General features: G+C 39.4%; 1 protein-coding gene across 6 annotated transcripts in view; it reads left to right on the forward strand.

Annotated features, from left to right (window-relative positions):
- The window catches only part of ESRRG (estrogen related receptor gamma), a 624,815-nt gene that overhangs the window by 444,568 nt on the left and 156,881 nt on the right, over positions 1 to 23,366 (forward strand). For all 6 annotated transcript variants that reach the window (XM_036841541.1, XM_036841532.1, XM_036841523.1 and 3 more), the window contains one exon: positions 11,057 to 11,472. In XM_036841541.1, coding sequence (XP_036697436.1) covers positions 11,070 to 11,472 — 403 coding nt within the window. In that variant the 5' untranslated portion in view covers positions 11,057 to 11,069. The remainder of the gene's footprint in view (positions 1 to 11,056; positions 11,473 to 23,366) is intronic.

A 23,366-nucleotide genomic window follows, 5' to 3' on the forward strand; every position in this document is an offset into this window, starting at 1 on the left:
TTTCATGTCCCCGGCCTACTTTTATATCAGCATTTTTTTTTTTTTACCCCAAATATGAACAATTTCGTATCTCTGCATTGGTTGAAAACAAATCCCTTTACCAGGAAGACATTTTAATGGAGAAGAGCATGCTTCCCTTAAGTCACCAGAGCCTTTACACCTTAACTCTGTAATATTCAATTTCTCACTCACCAAGAACCACAGCCTTTTTTTTTTTGGTGGTGGTTTGTGTTCCTAGGGGTTGGGGAAGAATTAGTATTATGGAACTAAACCAGATTAAGGGGGAATGTGAATTAGATTTGGTAACAGATGGTGCTGTGGAAATTAAAGGTTCTTTGCGAATGGAAGCGACAGCAGCTTGTTTCTGTTCTCTCAGTCTCTCTGTTCATGCACTTGATAGACGGGTATAAATCACAACAATCCTGTCTTGACAGCCAATTTCGAGAATTTGATCTGGTTAAAGACATGGCTTTCGTGCTCCACTCCCCAAAACCTGCTTCTACTTTATTTTTACACAGCACCTTGTCATTTTTAGAAAAGCAGACTCACCTGCCTCTCCTTAATGAAATTTTTCTTAATTACAGTTTTAGCTCTTTAGTGTTAATTAATTTTCCATTCAGCCTGAATTTTCATAATATCTCTGAGGGATTTTTCCTTCTCTTTTTTTCCCCACCGTTTTTACTCATGCATATGCTTTTGTTGTTTCTAAAGATGCTTTTCACTGTCAGAAGTTCTTATCAGAGACACTATCTGAGAATCCTAATTACCAAAATCATTATTTGGAAAGAGAAAAGCTTTCACGGGAAGTAGTAAAGTTATCAAATCAGAAAAATTTTTAGAGGTGTCGGAAGCAGTCACCCAAAGAGCAGTTATTTCAACAAAACTGCATGAAAAGGTGAGTGACAAGCCTTTTTTTTTTTTTGCTGATAAAAGCTGCAGAAATGTCTGCTCCATCAGCTAAAATAAACCCCACCAAGTAAAAACATGTGACCACAATGTGGCCGAACCAGTTTGCGTCTGTGTTGACCTGGTGAGGATCTAGGAAATGTGAATTAAAGTTCAGAGAATCTAAATGAGAGACTAGAAATTCCGAACACATTGGGTGGACTCTTTACAGCCAGGCCCTCAGGTCTGACCAGCTCGGGAGAAAAGAACTAAAGTTGCCTCTGACACATCCACGTGGCATTTGGGCGCACAACCTATCAAGGAAAAGGAAATAGAAGAGAGGAGGAAAAAAAAATCACTCCAGAAACGAAGATTCTTTGAGCGAGCAACTAACATTTGGTAGAAATGAAGCTTCCTACTGGCAGTCAAATCAAATGTAGTAACAACTCAAGGGCTCCCCGCTGCTTGCTGACAGCGTGGTGTCACACACTGGGACAAACACTCACTTAAACACTGATTGCAGAGAATTGCCCTTTCCGCCAACGCCTCCCACCAAAAACGTAATGAGCAAAAAGAGAACCATTTCTAGGAAAAAACCAAGAGTCCTGCTTCCTGGATCCCACCAGATGATCATGGCACTGTTTGGCCTTCGGTCACCCGCTGGAAAGGATTCCTCAGTTGACTGTAGTTGCTGTGGTTGCATTGTTATGTAGCAGGTTGTTGGCTACGTACTTTTTCTTTCTCCTGAAGCACGTACATGTGCGCGCGCACACACACACACACACACACACATGTGCACTGCCCTAACCGTGAAACTTGGCTAAGTGCAGTAGCAGCCAAGGAAACAAAAGGAAGTTTGGGAAGTGTGCTTTCATGCAATAGCCCTTGCTCTCAGTCTCATCTGAGTCACAAGCCAGCATGGGTTTTATTTGAGTAAAATCTTGGGTTGGCCAAAAAGTTCGTTTGGGTTTTTTTTAGGCCAACCCAATATAATTTTTTTTTTTTTTTAATGGCAGCAGTTATTTTAGAAAGCACGTGGGCGCATCCTGCCATTTGACCAGGGAGGATGAGGGTCAGAGTGTGGTAGAGACCTGCCTCAGGTCACACAGCACTGGGTCCCCGGCTGGAACCACATTGCTCCTCCCTCTAGCGCTGTAAGAAGACACAGTTTGCTGAGAAATGGAGGAGAAGACAGACAAGGTGTCGGAACCCTGGTGTCCTACATTTTTTAATCAGTTTTTCAGAATTGAGACTAAGAGTCAGAAATTTTTCTCTGCACGTTTATCTTTGGACCTTTGAATGACAAACCACAAGCGAGTCCTTCCGATCTGAAATCCCGGCCTCTCTGTGGCTTCCATTGTCTTCGCTGGATGGTGTCCCACTGCTGAATAATCTCTTTTACAAAACCCATAATGCTGCAGAACAAATCCTTCGTCATTTCCATGGCTTGAATTAAATATATATGTTGTTTTTCATTGCCTGCAAGTAGTGGCTTGGGTGTTTAAGCTTCACCTTCTCTTCAGGCAACTAGCTCAATGAAATGTTTTCTTTTAAAGAAAGAAGACAGAGGAAGGAGTCTTAGGATTAATAATTAGCTGATTTCCCCTCCTCCACACCGCCCCCCCACTCTCCTACGTCAGCTGAACAACACCTCATACCAACAGAATATCATGGTAACCTCTGCTATCATAGATCACCCCCAGACCAGCTGCTTTTGCATCCAGATGTTAACTACTGCAAACTAAGCTATTAAGTTAAAAGTATAAATATGGTTTAACCGCTGTCCAACAGGGAAAGATGTGGTTTATTATCTGTGTTGGTACGATGAATCTCCCTCTCTAACATAGAAATGTTCCAATATGCTCGAAGCAACCTTTATTTCAACGGTGATTCCTCCTCAGCAGCTCAGCTTTCTCACCACTGTGATTCACCCAGTTTCCGGGAATGTTTCAGAGTTCCACTCCAGAGGAACTGGCCTATATCTATGGAGGCAGCTGGCTTATTGGTCATTGTAATTGCTTTTGCAAAACATTTTCTTAATGAGTAAAGGGTGACATCAATACGATGATCTCAATATCCTTACATCAACTCCTGGTAGCATTCTTATTTCCTCTTCCAGCGTAGCAAAGAGAATAGGAAAGGGAGATTCAGGCAGCCTGAGCTTTCACTGACCTGGATTTGATTTGTGAACTCCATCACTGGAGTGTGTGTGTAAAGCATCTATATTCGATTTTTAATTTGTAAAGATCAGTGCATAGACTTTCTATGAGTTGAATGTCTGTTTATTTCTCCTCTAGCGAGATGCCTTTAGAAGGTCTTCATTTAGCTGTCAGTCCCCCCGCTGGCGTGTCGGCTTTTTCTCTTCGGCGTGCTCCTTGACTGCTTGAAAACGGAATTGTCTGAACACAAGCAAACTTTATTGATCCATATTTCTGTTTGAAAGACCAGAGATTTGTAGAAGGAGGAGACTATTTTTTTTCTCTAGAAAGCTTACTGCAGAGGAGGTCTGCTCATGGCGTAGTAAATCTCTAAGACCGAATAAATGTTACATTCAGCATATATCATAAGCTTCATTTTGATGATTTATCTTAGGTAGTTTTTTACCCCATACTAACCGTTTTTTTTTCTGGCAGGGTCCCCACCTTGTGCCCAGGGCTGTTTCACTCTACCCTGGAGATAGTGATCCGGTCAACACTTGGGCATTTCCTACATCAAGATGTAGAGTACACGATTCTAAAGCCCTTCTGGGCCTCTGGCTTTTGGTCCCAGGGGAGTAACTTGTGTAAGGAAAGAACTGTCCTTAGGGATTGAAGATAAAATGCTTGTTTTGCATCTCTTGTGCATCTGAGTCGCTGACTAGACAGTTCTTGACGTTGTCTTCTAATATCCATAGGTGTCCTGGACTTGGGCAGTTGTGAGGATATAGTTAATTAAGCTGCATTAGGGCAAATATACACACTTGTTAAAACACTTAATTTGCCTCAGTAATATTGATTACATGGCAGTAGTTTGTTTAAACTGAATGGTATTTTTTTCCCCTACTGTTACAGTCCTTGAATGCAATCTGTATAATAGCTAATAGCCATCATCAGTTAAATATCATGTTAGTTGTAAAGTAATGTCATAAGAATTGATTTGGACTTGGCAGTGGAGGAGAGCTCTCCCTTCAAAGCCAATGTAGGTGATTAGCCAGAGTTTTAAGCAGAATCATGGTTCATATAAACTGTGTATATTTTATAGACTTATAGCTGCTCTATATTACATGAGAGCCCATTATATTAAAGAAAAGCTCAGATGGTTAATTATGCAAAACATCATGTATGCAATTACCCAGCATTATTATGCATTTAACAGTCTTATTGATTTGCCAGTAGCTCGCTTACTGTATTTAGAGCTATAAACAAGGGAGGCGCACCCCCAGATTGACATAGGTCCAAGAAAACAAGCTAAGGATGAATTACACTAGTAAGCGCTCCTGCATCAGATCAAATCCTTCAATACAGAAACTGTCAACAACTGTAATGAGCAACCCATTGTGATATCACAGGACCATTTCTTTTCCCATTAATAAAGTTTATCAACCAGGAAGCATCAGAAATCACCTGGTAACGCAAACTGAAGCAATTGCAATTTCCTACATCTAAAATAGTCTGGATAGCTTAACAAGGCCCTGGGCAGTGGCCGCTGGCTGGAATGACACAGTAAGATAGGATGCAGGCACTTTCTAACCCATACACTTAGAACACCCCCAGTATGAATAGCGCATTTCTCTTTGCTGAAAAGGAATGGAATCCATTTCCCTTCCTTTGTTTTAGGGACAACAGCAGGAGGAAAGGCACAAGGTTTTATAGGTCTTTCTCTATATCCGACTGGATGGCCAACCATCCTAGACTGTCTGGACTAAGGAAGTCCCAGGACATGAGACTTCAGTGATGAAATCAGGATAGTCGACCAACCTCATTTCGGAGCAAAATTGAACACTGGAGCCCTAAAAGCAGATAGGGTTTCAGCAAGGTCCTTCCTGGTCATGGTTTAGCCCTAGGTATGAAATTATATTCCTGGGGTGCTTTCAACGACTGGCCAGAAATGAGTTCCAAGTCTCCTGTTTTTATTTGTCCTAAACTTCTTTGCTTAGTGTAGCACGCGTGGCCCTTGACAGAACTGGGAAAGCGTTCAGCTTAGATAGAGGCTCTGATTTGTTACTTGAAGGAGCTGGCCCCTGGTTCCCACACAACTTAGCTACATCTCTTGTCAACAACTCAAGCATCAGCTTTGTGGGGAGCTGTTTGCTTACTCTGATTCTTGACAGAGTGAGTTGCAAAGAGTCTTTTAGACTAAACGCACAAGTTATTTGTTCAAAGAATCAAGAAGCGGCATCACTAAATCATTGTGATCGTGTTATGCAGACCTCTGTCCCGTTAGATGGGCCTCCACGTTTATTAAAGAAGACCTAAAATAGTATCTAAGTGTGTGTGCATATGTGCGCACGTGTTTTAATCTTTCTGGCGTGTGGGTCAGGATTTACAATTCCTTCTTTACAATTAATGGTCTCCTTCTGTTAGGTTAACCAGGCAGACCTGAAGATATTTCTTATTAAAAGAAAAAATCCTCTCTCTTCCTTCCCCAACTAAGCCAGTGTACCTTAATGCAATGATGATATGTTAGACCCAGCAGTTGTCAAAGCAGCGTATTACTGTGATGCCATAATGACACCCTGTCTCTGTAAAGTAGTCATGTTTTCTCAAATCACACGTTGCACCGTTGATTTCTGACATGACACTTCATTCGGTTGCTTTCTCTTTCTTCAGCATCACCATTCTTTGACAATAGCAGCTGGTGCCCATTTTGTTACTAAGTGATTCACATTTTGCCACTTTACGAGAGTGCAATTAGTTGAAGCAGGAGAAAAAAAAAAAAAAGCTCATTGTAAAGTGGCGTGCTTGGAGTTGTAACTCAGACTGCCAGCGGAGCTGCTGGGGTCATGAGCTTGGAAGCCTGGGCCTCGGGGAGCTGCTGCCTTAGTCTTGGAGGTTTTCTTCTTAAAGCATTAAAACAAAACCCAAAACCTATAGGCTAATAAAAGCTTCTTATTTTTTGAAACAAAAATACTTAAATAGTCAATCTGGTGATTTCCACAGGTAGAAAACCGACCAATCCTTATAACTTCATTCCTACTTTGGATAGGTTAAGTGATGAGCGATAGGACTTTTGATAACCTTCCTTTCCAACCCTGAAATTCTCTGATTCAGTGAGAGAACTAAGGATTCTGTCTTCTCTCTCTCTCTCTCTGTCTTCTCATATTTGTAAGCTTGCAGGTTTGCTGGCACCATTGTTGTTATGTAAAACTTTGAGATATAAATTGATAGTGTTTGGAATTTATAATGATGATGGGTACCTTTTCGGGCCCTTAAGGATGACAAGGAAGAAAATAAACTAGTGAGTTGTTTAGTTGTCATTTATTTAGCCTATTTAGGTGTCTGTCACTGAAATAGGTATAATAAAATTTCAAAAAATCTTTCCTTGGTGTTAAAATCAGGAAGGCCAAAGAAGAAGATCTGTACACATGTGTTGCATTGATGCACCACTTTTTTTAGGAGGGAAATAAAGTAGCAAATGAACTCAAGTTTGGTATAAAATTCAAAAGATGAAATGCAGCTGCTTATTACGAACTTTTATTGGATTGGCCAAAATGTTCGTTCGGGTTTAGGTAAAACTAAAAGACACATTTTTAACTTTCAGCGAAGAACTGTTGAACAACGTATTCACTAACCGAACGAACTTTTTGGGCAACCCAATAGTTTGGTGAAAGGGTTAATAATATTTAATCATATATAAGCCTATGGAACGTAGGCTTAAGTCCCTTCTGGGAAATGTAGACCACTCTGGACACCTACACATTGCCCAGAAATTCACAGCAATTCACTCACAGTCACACATTTACCTGGATCTAGGTAGCCTCTCTGAAAACAAGCTTGATAATTATAATATAAATGGAATATTAACTTACAGATTATCTTGTTTTCCCCCTCCAGCAGCAACTTATTGATTCTTATTCTTTTTGTCTGTCACTTTCTCCCTATACATGAACACCTGTACGTACAGTTAATCAACTGTCAAAAATTACATTTTTAAATAGTCCAGCAACCAAGAAGCTTTATCTGCCTGGTCATTAGTATCTAACACCAAAGATAAATTTTACTCTTGCTAACCCTTAGGCAAGGCTGGGCGAGAAGTTCCTATGTTGAAGCAGGATCATCAGAATTTATATATAAATGTATATATATGTATAATATATTATATATAATAGAACATATATATAATATATAGAGAATACAGAAGACTGTATCTCAAACTGTATTGAAAATACTTTCTAAAGCACTGCAATGTCCCTGGCCTCTGGAAGGCTGTTATATCCCTCAAATTTAGTTTCTTATAAAGAACATAAATGTTGTTCTTGACATGGTTGTTTCTCCCTCCAGTTTATTCTCAGGGTGTTCACTCAGAGAAGATTTTTAGAAAGTTGCTTCTCTATTTCCCTTGTGTCTCCCATCATTTCTCTTAAAATAATAAAATAAAAGCAACTCTACAGAGCCTTTAAAATAAATATTTCCCACATTTTCCCAACACATGTTATTTCTATTCATAATTCTTAACTAAATTTAGATTTTTATTAATTCAATGTGACCTAAAATTTCTGCATTAACAGCACAATGTGGAATTGGGCTTATTCTCTTTGGCTCCAGATAAAGCCATCATCTTGGAAATGGCTCTTTCTGACAAAAAGGTGTTCTTTTGAAATAAAGTCTTATTCACTACATTCCTCTTAGAGTTAATGTGAATTTTAGTGCCTCTAATTTTAGATTGAAGTGAAGTCTAGAATAAAACCCACCAGCTGACAATTGAATTTATAGATAGTTGTGACTATCTCAGGCTTGAATAATAGAGCTGTAGAATTTCAGAGACAGAGAGGGAGAGAATTAAGACCCACTGTAGTTTTAGGGCATAATGTAATGGTGTCTAGGAAATGTTCAGTGTAATGAGCTAAGTAGTAATTAGGAGACAACTGTGTTCTTTCAGATTCTGTTTCGGTGTCACTCCAAACCCTGGAGATGGTGACTCAACGGGGTAGCCTTGTAGCCAGCGTGGTGGGTTCTTCAGCCACTTTTCCACTCATGGGTGAGTGTGAATGTCATAGGGCCTCTGTGTGTGCCAGCTCTACCCCTCTTTGCTTGGCTATTTAAAAAACGTCAGTGAACACCTTGAAAAACTCTCTGTTGGCTTCAGGACATTTCCGCACTGGACTTTGGAGTCAGCCCTGAGTTGAAATCCCGACTCTTCCACTTCCAAACTGTATGACTTTCAGGAAATTGTTTGATGTCTGAGGCTCTGTTTCCTAAAGAGTAATACCTCCCTCACAAGGTTGTCTTGGGGATTAAATGAGGTAATATTTGGAAAGTACTCAGGTCAATGCCTGACATGTAGTAAGCACTTGATAAATGGCAACTCTATTATTATTTCCACTGGGCAAAAAGGTATTCATTAAGGAAGCAGTTCATGTCTGAGAAGAAACATGTAAAACCTACAGCACCGATCCAGCATGTTCACTTTCCTTTACAGCTACAGTGGCCAGACTTGTGTAGAAGAGATTGCCACTGTCCAAAGGCTTCCCTGACCACTTGAACTTCCTGAATTTTCTTGCTTCCATCCAGATTATTGCAAAGTTAGGGGCTGAGATTTTCGAGGAGACAGCTGGCTGGAGACACCCAATTTTTCAAAGACCTTAACAACATGCATTGGACACATAAACATTTGGTGACTTTGCAAATAACCTTTCCATAAATAGGAGGGTGATTCCTGGCCTTGTTTCTCAGTCAAGAGTTCTGCACATTTTAGAAGTCCATGAGAAAACGCCCGAGGGAAAGAAAATTGGGATAAAATTGAACAGAGACAATCCAAGAAAAGAGAGAGAGAGAGAAAAGAAGGCCCAGGGAAAGCGTGGTCTGTTTTGTGATCAAGCAGCTCAAAGCAACTCTCCTTGGGAAAAAGAAAAAATGATTAAGAAATGGTGCCTCGCAGGCAGATGGCAAAAGAGTTCATTGTCGTGGCTGTGAGAGATTCAGTGCCAGAGAGAGGAAAGGGGAGCAACCGTGTTTTAGTACCCTAATAACTTCTAACTGTAGTCTAAGATCATAATGTATGTGCGAGCAGTCCAGTAATTATAAGGTAATAAGTGAAGTGGTAGAGTAACTGCTTTAAATTAAAAGGAATTTGCAGGGCTGCTGTAAGTCAGTGCCGACCCGCTTTCTTTCAAACGTTGACTTGAGGAAAAGTGCTTAGCCCAGGGTGCAAGCCGGGAGACAAGGAGAGCGATCTATTAATTACAGAGCTCATTAACCGGGGACAAGGCAGCAGATGCGGGAGGGAGCGGACGCCTGGTTCAGGCTGGAGGGGGATATTTTTTCTTTCACTAGTTCTTGATGAAAGGACAACACAAGTGGGTGGGCGAAAGCAAGAAGATATTTTTGTGGATTTCTCCTTCCTGTTTGCTTTCTTCACATCCTGAGTTTGCTTTACTTTAGAAAGAGGCACAAAACTTCCAATGGGAAATCTGCTAGGAAAGAGGCAAATTCTTGCTCTGGATGCTTTGCTCTTGAGACCGCCTTCTCGGAACCGTTCAGTGAACATTCCCTGATAGGAAATAACCATATTTTTCTTCGTTTGAAAGTAACAGAACAGTGGGGGAAGGGGGCACCCGGAGGAGAGCATGAAATTTGTGCAGTGATAAAATATCATTAGATTTATAGTGAAAGAGATAATTGCATCCCTTCGGTTATCCTGTGACTACTCCCCCAAATTCGAGTGAATGACCATTACCCTGTGGGATTCCCATAAATCAACTTTCCACTGGGAAGCAATTATCTAAGTTTGTTTCTCAACTGTCACCTCTTCTTTCTATAGTGGGCTCTCAGAAGGTTCCTAGAGACTTTGCTAAAAGGGGTTTTGCACTATGGCGAACCGGAAAGAAAATAGGACCAATTATATCTTTTCATCTAATTACCTCTTCAGAAATTTAATCACTTACGGGTCTGACAAAGTAAGAGGGGCAGTCTGTTTCTTCTAGATAAGAGAGAGAGTTTGTTAGATTAGATGCTTCATCATATTTCCTTTTAGGAGGTATGATGTTAAAAGACGAAAGGAAGGGGAGAAAAAGAGACCATCGCAAATCTCATTTTTTCAGGGCAAAATTTGATACATCCTTACTTTGCTGAATATGAAGTATCAGGTTTATGGATTCACAGGTATACTGAAGGTTCAAATGGCTTTTAGTGATTCCTCTCTTCAACAGTGGCAAATCGCACATGCAGACACGGACACATGTAAACACATGTACATATTTATTAATCAATGCTGGTGATCATTTCACTGTTTTGTGGGCTCTAGGAAATAATCCTTAAATATTGGCTAGCATTTTATCCTTGATGTCTTTCTGTATCACTAAATGTCTAGGAAATAGAGCAATTTAATTAAAGAGGCAACGTGATTGAGGATATATTCCCTATGTGTCTTAGATCAATAAAAGACACAGTTATGCTTATGGAAGCGTGCTGACAAACAGTAATTACAGAGCTGAGGAATCATCTGTTCGGTCTTGACAATAAAAGTTTAGTTCTGCTCATAATAAAATGACTGCAACATCAGAAAATGGAAGAGAAAAGTAGAGTGAGGATAAGGGTAATTTTAGAAGTGATGTGGACTTTGCAAATTACTCCTCTTCCGTGGCTAAATTTAGAATCTAGAGAGTTGATTTAGATATTGACAGTGGTTCTCCAAGAGAAAGGTAAAATGAAAGGAACTGGATCCGTTAGAGCTTTTGTTTATGGCCTGTCTGGGCACTTTGATGTAACCCTGTCACGCCCTTATGCTGATTACCTTGTTGTAGAACAAGAGATATTGACTAGAGAATGATGTGTAGTCCCTAGTTCTTATGCAGCACTCTCAAAGAGCAATGTCTTTAACGTATGAATTCTTCTCTCTTTTTTTTTTTCTCCTTTCGATCTTTTTTTTTCACTTTCTCTATTTTTTCACCTTCTCTTTGTTTCTACCTCTTTTGGTGTCTGTGTTTGACACTCTCTCCTCTTTCTCTCTCTGTTTGCACCTCCCTAAACCTCAGGCTTCTCTGCAGAATGTCAAACAAAGATCGACACATTGATTCCAGCTGTTCGTCCTTCATCAAGACGGAACCCTCCAGCCCGGCCTCCCTGACGGACAGCGTCAACCACCACAGCCCAGGTGGCTCTTCAGACGCCAGCGGGAGCTACAGTTCAACCATGAATGGCCATCAGAACGGACTTGACTCGCCACCTCTCTACCCTTCTGCTCCTATCCTAGGAGGTAGTGGGCCTGTCCGGAAACTGTACGATGACTGCTCCAGCACCATTGTTGAAGACCCCCAGACCAAGTGCGAATACATGCTCAACTCGATGCCCAAGAGACTGTGTTTAGTGTGCGGTGACATTGCATCTGGGTACCACTACGGGGTAGCATCCTGTGAAGCCTGCAAGGCATTCTTCAAGAGGACGATTCAAGGTGAGTGAGGGTTGCACCTGGCGATACCCATCCTCCTCCAGCCTCATGTGATGGTTGATTGGCTGGTTTTCCTGGTCCTTGTTAGTCAAGTTGTGCATTCTTAATTCTATCTTGAGTACAAAATAGAAATAGATGAAAATTGATAGTGGAGGATTTGTAGAACAGACTCCCCACCCACCCCACCCCCCCATTCCCCCATATGCTCCCTATCAATTCCGCGTTTACTATCAAGCTCTAAAGATGGAATGATAATAAGCTATGGGTGGAGTTTAAAAGAGCACAGCTGTTATTAGAGCAGTGGGGGTCTGGATAGCCACTGAACCGATGCGCACTGGATAAATAGTGCTTTTACCTCTTCTGTTCTTCGTATAGCTGAAATGATAAATATTTCAGACCAGTGGTTTTCAAACTAGAGTGTGCATCAAACCCGCCTGGAGAGCTTGTGAAAATGCAGATCACCCACTCCCAGAGCTTCTGATTCATTAGATCTGTCTTGGGTAGGGGGTCTGAAAATTTATATTTCTAACAAATTTTCAGACGATGCTGATGCTGGTCCAGGAACTACACTTTTGAGAATCACGTCTCTAAACAAATTTAATTTTCTACGCCCTTCCTTCTTTTCCTGTGGTTGGATGTACTTTCCCCACCTTTTTAATAAATTTGTATGAAAAAGCTTCCAAACTGTACCAAAATATAAAATATGCTTCCAACGTATGTAAGACATACCCAAACCTTTATAGATCTCCGGATTTATAAATAACAATATTATTTCCCACCGAAAAATGTAGAAAAACATGACTAAAATTTGTATGTGACCCTTTAAACTAGGAATCCACAAATACAAAACTCAGCTCCTTTTCAAAGCTATAGATATATATCTTACAGAAAATTACATTTCACTTGTTTAGATCCTTTGTGATACACTTTTGAAGAAAATAGAGGAAGGAAAGAATCGTTGTTTATTGAGGATCCCCAGCACACCAGTGATTCTATTCTGCTCTGCTCCGTGGTTTACAAAGCGTATCTTCTGGGAAAGTCCTGGCGGTCCAGTGGTTAGGACTCCACGCTTTCACTGCTGAGGGCCCGGGTTCACTCTCTAGTCGGGGAACTGAGATTCCACAAAGCACGTAGCACGGCCAAAACAAAAATACCCAAAATGTATCTTCTTAACCAGTTATAGATACAAGTGTGTTTTCCCTCATGTCAGTGGTTCTCAACCTTGCAGGCTCACGGGGGTCACCTGGAGACATAAAAAACATACTGATGCCTAGGCTCATACTGCCAAATTCAGAATTAATTGGCCTTGGGTGCAGCCAGGGCAAGCGGGGATTTATGAAAGCTTCCTAGTTAATGCTTCATCTAAAGCCGAGGTTAAGAGCCACTGCACTATACTGTGCTGTGTTCTGTGACAGTGCTTCTGAAAGTGTGGCCGCTATCAGTATCACCAGGGAATTTGTTAGAAATGCAGACTCCCATCCTTCATCCCAGAGTACCTCCATCAGAATCCCTGGGGGAGGGCCCAGCAATTTGTGCTTTGCCAAGCCCTCCAGGTGACTCTGATGCTCACCCGAGTTTGAGAACCACAGCTCTATTACCGTGTTGCTGCTGATTTACCGCCGACAACTCTTCTTGGTCATCTACTGGTCCCTTGTTGGACATAACTGAAATCAGTTTAATAACTGTGTGACATGCTTACTGGTTTTTAAAGTGCAAAGGAGATGATGTTTGTTAAACTCTAATCCTTCTAAATGTTTTAACAAAAGGTGATTCTGAACCCTTTTATGAGCACAGAGAGTAATCTTCTACCCTTTCCTTTTACGAGCATGTGGGCGGGCAAGTCTTTTCACCCAGTAGCACTGAAGATCTGTGATTGTCCTTAGTGGAACAGGTGGTACCATCTCCCATTGCTTTTGTGCTATCTATCACATAATCACTTCCTTGATGTATGGCTGATGAATACACAGTTAAAGAGTTAAAGTGCACAGTTGTTCAAGATAGCATAACCCTTACATAACAGAGTGGATCTATCAGCCTAATCTTTTCACGGCCTGTCGTAGTTTTAACGGAAGAACACAAGCCAAGTTAGTGTGGCGTATGTATGAATTACCTAAATATTTTAATAGCTGTATCTTCATACTTAATGGATCACCATAGCCATATTTTATTAGCATTTTCTTACAAAAATCCTTCATCCACTGGATCTTTATTTTCTTTCTTCTCATTTATAAACTGAAGGCGTTAATACCTACCTCAAGGAATGCTTCTGGATAAAGTGAAATACAAAATCACATGTAAAGTGAGTAAATAAAAACAATGATGATCTGTATGCAAAGCTTCCTCCCACTTTGGGGCATTTGAAAGTATCTCTTCAGCCTACTCACTAGATTGCAAAACTTGAGAATGAAAACACACTTCAAATCTTTGGGTTCCTACCACCCATTGTCCAACAGTATTAGAATATGGATGCTACAGAACATCTCAAATTTAAACTGTTAGTAATTTGGTTTTGTTAATTCAGTTTACACAGCTCGGGGTCTAACTACACAAAGATAAGGGAGTGTTTGGGGATAAATTAACGAATACTGTGTACACTGGTATAAGCAAAATGGTCTCAATGTGAAAATCACTCCCATTTACTCAACAAATATTGACTAAAAACCTACTGTGGGCCTGGCACTGTGCTGGCCTGAGTTTCAGCTTAGCAACACTTTATGAAAGTTTGGTTCCCAAAGGTTTGTGGATTGCAGTGAATTCCTCTTATAAATGTCTCCTGCTTTGAGGGAATACCAAAGTTTTTTGTTTTGGGAGCGGGGAGGATTGAAACAACGTGGTCCTCAGTATGTTTTCCAAAGATAGGACAACTATGTGAAAACATTTCCTGACAGTTGTTTAAAAAAAAAAAAAAGAAAGAAATCCTATCGCTTAGCTATTAATAGCCGTGCAATAGTTACTTACCGAGCGATCCCTGGAATAGAACAATTGCACTTCTATCACTGATTCTTCCTTAGGATGCTGAAATGCTACCAAAAGCCTCACAGGGTGAACCACAGGGTGATTCTTGGCATTGACGTATAGTGCTCAGTTCTACTCCATATTGGAGACAGCAACTTTCAAGGATTTTGAGCAGCAGACATGTCACTGTCCGGATTAGCACTCTGGGCTTGCCCACCTGGCTGTGCTTGTAGCTGGCAGCTGGGTGGCACTCCTGCTGCCCTGCTACCCTGCTAGCTACATCAGCGGGCATCGCGCCGTGATGCTCACTTAGCCCCAAAAAGGCAGTGAGGCAAATAAAGGGATTAAATTGTGAAAGTGTAATGTAATAATTAGGGCGGTAATTGTAAGGGAGATTGGAACGGCCCCTCCTTCCTCTGGCCAACTAGTGATAGCGATTCAACTCGGAAGATGTTGAAAGTGGCCGAATCTGTTGCATCATCACAGATGCTTAGTCTGATGTGGAAGGGACCATAGAATCCATTCTCATGCCTTGAGGCAGCATTGCAGCCAAACTCTCCTTGACCGATGGTAGTCTTTCCCTTCCCTCCCTTAAAGCTCTCCCGCAGAATGAGAAAGGATTATGCAACTGCCCTTAAGAACAAGTCTTCCCACCATCTCATAGCCACTATGGCCAAGGGGGTAAGTGTGGCTTCCTGGTTCTGGTCTCATTGACTTGACTAAGGGACATATATATTCAAAGCCATAGTCATGGGAATATTTCCTCTTTAAAATTTTTATTTCTTGTGATAATAATTTAAGATTGGTTATCCAATATGTAATACATTTTAATAGTTGGACAAAATACTTCTTAAATTTAGAGCCAAAAGAACATATATCCAGAGCGCCTCTTGCGAAAAGTAATGAGAATTGTTCTTTTCAAAGCTGAATGTGGTATTCTAGTTGCGAAAGGCAATTAATCATAAATTTCAGTGAAAGTCAACCAGAAAGGCATATTTTATTTATTGACTGTTTCCAAGTTATCATTGGAAAACTATTGAATTAGGTCAACACTTAAGTAAAAGTCAAAGTTTTGGAAGGTTTTAGTTTGCTTTTTTCTTTCTTTTCTTTTTTTTTCTGACCAAAAACTTTTTAGAGGATTTTGACTGTTCTGTCATCCCACAGGGTTACAATGGCAGCAATGATTTCATTGTTGTTTTCTAGGCTTATTAATTTTTGTGTGTGATATCGTTATTCTGATTTTTTTTTCTAATTCTAGTTTGGCCTTAATTCATCAATGAGTGGGAACTTCTGTGGGGTTTTTTTTTTTCGGTACCTTCTCATTAAGAGTTTTCCCTGGATTCTTGTTAAGGAGGTAAGAGAAGGAAACCATCTTTATATCCCCCCAAAGTCAATATATGTTTCATTATTTAATTCACAAAACACTAGCCCCCTGAAGTTTTTATGTCTATATAAGAATATGTAAAATAAATTGTATGTATTTATTAATATAACCATTTCAACCGTTCATTCTTATGCTAGAAATATGGCATTCCCCCCCTCTTTTAAAAAGAGTATATTATATATTTTAAAAATAGGGGATTATTTTTTTTTAAGATATTCTTTCTAGCATGGGTTTTGGATTCATATAAAACCAGGTCCAAGTCTTAGCCACTTACCTGCTGAGAGGCCATAACTTCTCTGTGCCTCCCTTCCCCAGGTGGTAAGGATTAAATGAAGAGACTATCAAAGCACCTGGCCCATAGTAAGGGCTCAATAATTGATTGACTCTGGTTGATACTGGCAGTATGACTGGACTATTCAAGCACGGGGTGGTTCAAATACTCTAGGACAAATAGATGTCTTTGATGCTAAACTAGAAGGACCTGTGAGCTTCTCAGCTCACAGCTACCCCCCTTTTGCTCTGATAATAAACTTTCTCTCCCTGTAGCCATTTTTCGCAATAGTGCCCTTTTATATTAGAGGGAATTTAGGTGGACCGATTGGAAATTTGATTGGTTTTATATAGTTTTTTTGGTTTTGTTTTGTTTTGTTTTTTGACTGTGCTGCTCGGCTGGTGGGATCTTAGTTCCCTGACCAGGGATTGAACCCAGGCCCTCGGCAGTGAAAGCACCGAGTCCTAACCACTGGCCCACTAGAGAATTCCCCTGGTTTTATGTAGTTTTATGGTGATCAATTAATTTTTTTTTTTCTGTGACTGTGGATGGGAAACTAGGTAAATCAGAAAGGGAACCTGAATCTTATCGCTTGAGTAAAATATCCCAACTAAGCTTTGAATATGGGATTCAGGAAATAAAAAAGCAGAATGTCTTTGCAGCGTGAAATCTAGGAGGGACCATCATGAGAACCAAGTCCACTGCGGATGCTCATGGGACCTGAGACAGTGTACACCCACCTATTGTGTATGTAAATATGTAAGCATTTGTAAATTAAGATAACAAACTGCTAAGTCAAATATGTTGTGTTCTCTTATTTGACAAATACGCCTTCACAATGGCCTGGGAGGCTAGCTTGGCGTTTTTAATTCTTAGACTCTTAGGAGTTTTGTGTCAGAAAGAGGCAGTAGAAGGAGAGCCAGCTTTTAGCTTGCAGCCCAGCCCATTTCTCTTCCTTCCCCTCTGCCTTCCATCATGTCTGGTACGTAGTGTGGACGCCCCTGCCCCCATGTCCAAGGCCCATCCACCCCTTCCTAACAGCTGCACCTTGACCACGCACAGGCCTCGTAATGTGCACTCCGGCACTGTGGTCCAGCCCAGGCCATCTTCCAGAGGAGCGACCCAGGGGAGAGGGCCACGCAGGTCCTGGAACGGGGTTTGTAGGGGCTTATTCTGGGAATTCAGGAGTCCCGGGTACTGGGGATCATGCAGTACAAGCAGGGCTTGTGTCCTTAGCCTGTGGAAGGGCTTGCACCGTGATACTTTCTAGAGCCCAGGGCTTTCAGGTGGGGGGCCCTCCTAGTCTGAGTCCAAAGGTGACACTGATAAGAGCCTAAATCTCACCTTAATCATAGGGCATTAAGAGGAGGAAGGCATATGCTCAAGGTGAATGGGCACAGTCTATGGGTCTGCTATTTTCCACCATGAATTGTTGACTCCTTCCTGAAGTAGACGGCTTAGTCCTAGGGGACCTTTCCTGGATGTAGCATTTTCTTTGCCGTCATGTGCTATTTTAGTCTCAGAACAGAATATTTGCAGCACTGGCGGAAATAACTTACAAATTGAGTGTCTGTACATCATATGAACCTTACCAAGGAAAATAATAAGGTATTATCTGTTTAACTTAAATAGCATTTAGAGAAAATAACTATCCCGGTTTGTACATAGCACCTTTAAAACGAATATGTTCTAAAATTAAAATTCAAAATAATATGGAATTGTCTTCATTGACTTAACAAATCTCAGTGATTATCAGTTTGGATGCAGTATTAAATTAAATACTGAGGTGATATTTTCAAAAGAAATATTGTCTAAACCTCATTTGCTTTAACTCCGAGCTTGCTTTTGTTATGTTTAATGGACTTTTCCACTTTTCCTTGCATGTGATGCCAATTTTGTCTGAGTTTTTGAAATGCATGAATGTTGCCAAGTTATCAATGAGAAATATTATTCTCCTGCTACTTTAGTTGTTAGCTTCAGTGTTTATTTTAATAGTAAAATTTAGTATTGCAGGCTTTCTTTGTGGGTAAAGAATATGTGTTATGCGAATTGATATTTTAGGAAACAGCACAGTTTACAGTTTGATCTCTCTCAGTTTTGACTTAGTGGACCCACTTCTCAGGATAAATGAGTAGTGATTCCTTTTTCATGGTTTGTTCTGACCTTTAGGAATTGGCCTAAACTGTCATCACTTCTGAGGTTGTTGAGGAGCTAATGGTAACAAAATTCTTCTATAAAGGACCAGAGGGTAAAACAGATAGTAAATATCTTAGGATCTGTAGGTCACATGCCTTCTCTGTCATGTACTCAATTTTGGTTTGTTTTATTTTTTAAGCTGTTTAAGAATATAAAAACCACTCTGAGCTTGAGGTCATACCAAAACAAACCTAGGGCTAGATTTGAAGGCTGGCCCTAGTTTGGGTAGCTACTAGACTAAAATACCCTCACTTCGTCTTCCTTGTAGGCAACAATGACTGCCAGGATTTTCATATCAGAGGACTTTCTGGACAGCTTTGCATGCATATCATTTATTTAAATTGAAAGCAAGGTCTCTATCGTGATGATATTTTTTAGCCTATTATCTCAGTTTTCAGAATATTTTTTTTCCAGGAATTAGAATTTTCTAGCCTCTTTTCACTGTTCACTATGACATACACATGTGTGTATCAGCCAGCTAATCAGAAAACAGAATCAATGTAAGTGAAAATGAAGTAGCATTTAGAGTCACTGACAAAAAGTTGGATCTTGGTTGTATAAAATAAGAGTGATTAATTTTCAGAGATTAAATTGCATGGTTGGTCTTTGATCAGGGAAAAGAAAAGAGAAGAAAATTTAATGTTCCCCACTATTTTTTTGTCCTTCAGATGTTAGGAACTCACATTTGCAACACCAGCATCTGGTATCATTTACATGTTTATTAAACACATTGCATTATGTTACTCTATTTTGAAAGTCATTTAAAATCAACATATTTTAACCTCCTGAGAGGGTATGTTGTCCAGTTGGGTGACAGTAGATAGGAACCTATCCCATGTAAGGGGTATATGCCAGTGGCATTCAAGGAGGAAAAGAATTTGCAATGAAACTTTTTTATGCCATGGTAAAAAGTCCAACTGTAGTTCACTGTCAAATTAGTGAGATTGGATAATTAGTCAAGTTAGGCAGACACAATTCACTTTCCTAAGCAGTATATTTGCAAAACGAGTGACCCTCTCTTCTACTGTCTATGTTATTTCACAGTGGTTGGGAAGAAATTACAGTATGCATTTTATGATCCTCTGGTAAATGATATTGCATTTATTTTTATTTATTAAAAAAAATGTAGTAATATTGCTAATTCTTAAAAGTGCAATAGTTACAATTAATAAAAGGACAAGCTTGTTAGTAATTTTTTTAAACTTAGTTCTATTTTCACACTTTAACTAAATTTCTAATATATCTGTAATATTAGTATATTCTCCATTGACTCTACTCTGATACGGCCTACGTTATAGAATCAAAAAAAAATACGAATGTTATTCTGGATTATCTTTACATATGCATACTTAAGAGGCTATGCTCTCTCTCTTTTTTAAATTTCTGTGAACTTTTTTTTCTTAAATAAAACCCTCTGTACTCAGAAAATAAAATCCATTTCCCATGGTTCACCTGAGCCAGTGTCCTCAGAAGTAGCAGCCAGGAAGGAAAGGGGCTCCCAGGTGCTGATTGTAGGTGGAGCTGGCGTGAGAACTGGTGCCCTCTGTGGTTCCACTGTCCTGGTCCACCTGTGCCATCCATACTTACCTGTTCCGGATAAAGTCACTTTCTTACGGGAAAGGAAGCATGTGCATTGCCGTTTCCTCCAGGGTATTTGTTGACGAGTAATTCTCTTTTCCTAGCCTGCCCCAGCCTACCACTGGTCAAATCCACAACCTCTCCCAGCACTCCACACCAGTTCTTCCAGCAAATCACTGGTGAGAAGGAAGTTTGTGTTGTTCACATGCTCAGGTTGGAAGATCTTCATGGATCAGTTCCAATTAATTCTTTAAAAACCCCATTTACTTTCTTGTCTGTTAGCTAGGTGGATTTTTGCACCTGTGATGGGACTTCTTAGGTAGTAGAGTGTGGCTGATACTTTGCCTACAGACAACTGGACTTGCACCCAGGTCACCCTAGTATTATCTGATGACTGTTTTGATGAAGAGGCTGGAGGCTGTCCTTTGATAACAAGATGAACTCCCAAGAAAAGGTATCAGTACCTCTCTTAACATTCTAATAGCTTTCATTCTTTCCTCTTGGTTCTCCCTCACTCAGAACCAAGCCCTGACAAATAATGCTGTTTCGTTCAGAGAATAACCAATAAATTACCTTGTTAGAATGGCTTCCGTCTACAGAGCGTCATATTAAATGCTTGAGCGCAAATAGTAGGAAAGATACATTGTACTTCATATTTTTCAAAGTGCATGCTTTAACATATGTTAAAGTAATTGCATGATAAAATCCTTCTTCCCATAAATTCAGAATTGGTTCTGGCTGAATCCAGTTAGGATACACTAAAATGTTCACCCTAAAGGTAGGAAAGAAAACAAAAAAATTGAGTGATGAGAGTTCTGCTGTCTGAAGTTCCTATTGGTGCGAATGTGGGTCACTTTTTTGGGTAATCAGTTGCAGGAGTATATGATTTGAATCCTGAGGATTTGTTACTTGTTAGAATTCAGGTTTTGGAAGCTGTGAGACAGGTTGTGAGGAATGGCAGGGTGGCGTTCAGTGGCATGGGTCAGAATTTTTTTTTCTTTACTGGTAAAGCCCAAGGCAATGATTCATTTTTCTGATCATTACTTGATAAATTTAGATAACATCATAGAAGTGATAAAGTATACATAGGGCATTAATTAAGTTTCTTTGGAAGTTGCTTTAAGTTGTTGGGATTCAACAGGCCTGGTCATTGGAGTTCTCTTATTACACCATTTCAGAAGTTTTACCTGAACGCAAAATTAGGTAATGGATGCTGGTAAAGTATTCTGGTTTATACGAAAAGTTAATATAAATTTATATGTAAAAGAAATGATGTTCCAACATATTTTTTATTTATTTTATTTTTTCACATCTTTTTCTTTTTTTTTTTTTTGGCCGCACCATGCGGCACGTGGGATCTTAGTTCCCCGAACAGGGATCGAACCTCCGCGTCCCCAGCATTGGAAGCGTGGAGTCTTAACCACTGGACCACCAGGGAAGTCCAATTCATTTTATTTTTTATTGTGGTAAAAAGCATAACATAAAATGCACATAACATAATATGTAAGTTAAAATTTTCCATCGTAACCATTTTTAAGGGTACAATACCTTAGTGCTAACTATATGCATATTATTGTACAACAGATCTTCAACATTATCTCATCTTGCAGAAATGAAACTCTATACCAATTAAATAACAACTCCCCATCTTCCCCTTCCTCCAACCCCTGGTAATCACCATTCTACTTTCTGTTTCTATGAGTTTAACTACTTTAGAACCCCCTATAAACAGAATCATGTAGTATTTATGTCTTTGTGACTGGCCTGTTTCACTTAGCATACTGTCCTCAGTTCATCTATGTTGTAGTATATGTCAGGATTTCCTTTTTTTCACAGCTGAATAATATTCCATTAGATGTATAGATGTATACACCACATTTCCTTTTTCCATTCATTCGTCAATGGACATTAGGTTGTTTCTGCCTCTTGGTTATTGTGACTAATGCTGCAATAAGCATGGGTGTACAAATATCTCTTCGAGATCCTGCTTTCAATTTTTTGGTTAAAATACCCAGAGGTGGGATTACTGGATCATATGGCAGTTCTATTTTTAATTTTTTGAGGACCTTCCATATTTTTTTCTATAGAGGCTGCACCATTTTGCACCCCCACCAACAGTGAATGAGGGTTCTAATTTCTCTGTATCCTCTCCAATGCTTACTTTCTTTCTTTTTTTATTTTTTTTATTTTTTTAAGAATGGCCATTCTAATAATGAGTATGATGTGAATGTTGAAATATTTTTGAGGCGTTCTGGATGTTTCTCAAATTTGAAGTTCTAATCTTTCACCTGCCAATGCTTATCCATAAGTAATTACATATGTGGACAATGTAAATAGTTGGTTTCATCCTCTTGAATTGAATACAATGCCTTTACACCAGTAATAGATGAAGAATTTGTTAATTTGTCATAATAATAATGAATATATTTGTTTTTAAAATGTGCCATACATTATTCTAAGTGCTTTACATTAATTATCTTATTTAATTCTTCCATCATTGCATTAAAGTAGATACTACCATTATAATATTACTATATTATTTATAGATGTGGAATTTCTATAAAGTTCACAGAGAGGCACAGAGAAGAAACTGCCCAGACACAGTTGGGTCTCAGACTGAACCCAGAGCCTCTTCTCTTAACCCCCTCATTACCCTGCCTTGTATATTTTAAAAGCTTTTCAAACATTGAATAATTTTAGCCTGAATTTTTCTTAAGAGATTTTAGTTCATGGGCAAATTTTTCCATTAAGTTGTTAAAATATAATAAAAAAGGGGAATTAAGAATATTTTCAGTGATGATTAGATGATATTAAAGGTTTGTAAAAAGGAGGCAGCAGAAGTAAGTCTTAAAAATATCTAATTTTTTTATCATTCATTTTCTGAAATCCCCTAAATATGAAGTTTGAGAGTTCAGCCCTTCAGTACCACCATATCAGTTTTCTGTCTCAGTTCCCTTGGATGTTATCTGCTGACACTCATTTTGCCACTAGATTTTTAGTTGCTGGTCTTAGGTTGATCCTAAAAGTGTACACTCACCGCTGATAACACTTCCCAGACTCTTTCGTTCTTGATTTCAGGAGGGAAGAGGCTTATTTCTTCTCCTGTCCACTTACTAAACTTTGTGACCACAACAGAAGGCAGCTCAGAATCAATTTTTTTTTCTTATGATGAATACTAGTCAGAAGGAGTTTTTTTTTTTTCTTTTAAGTGATTATATGAATGCATCTGTATGTTTATAGGAAAAAATTATATTCTTTGGAATTAACTCTTGTTTTATTTTGGTTTGCAAAAGTTTAAAGAAACAACCATATTTTTATATGCTTCTTTTTAGAAGGGCATCACTGAGTCATCCTAGAAAGAAAAGAAGAGAATTTAGTACAAGAAAATCTGGATTAATTTAAAATTTAGAGTTTGAGATCTGAATGCTTTAGAGTGAATCTGAAAGCATACCCTACATCTGCATTCTGATACCCATTTTATTTCAGCGCATACTATTAACATAGTTTCCATTT

This window comes from Balaenoptera musculus, chromosome 1 (genome assembly GCF_009873245.2).
Source record: "Balaenoptera musculus isolate JJ_BM4_2016_0621 chromosome 1, mBalMus1.pri.v3, whole genome shotgun sequence".
Taxonomy (NCBI): domain Eukaryota; kingdom Metazoa; phylum Chordata; class Mammalia; order Artiodactyla; family Balaenopteridae; genus Balaenoptera; species Balaenoptera musculus.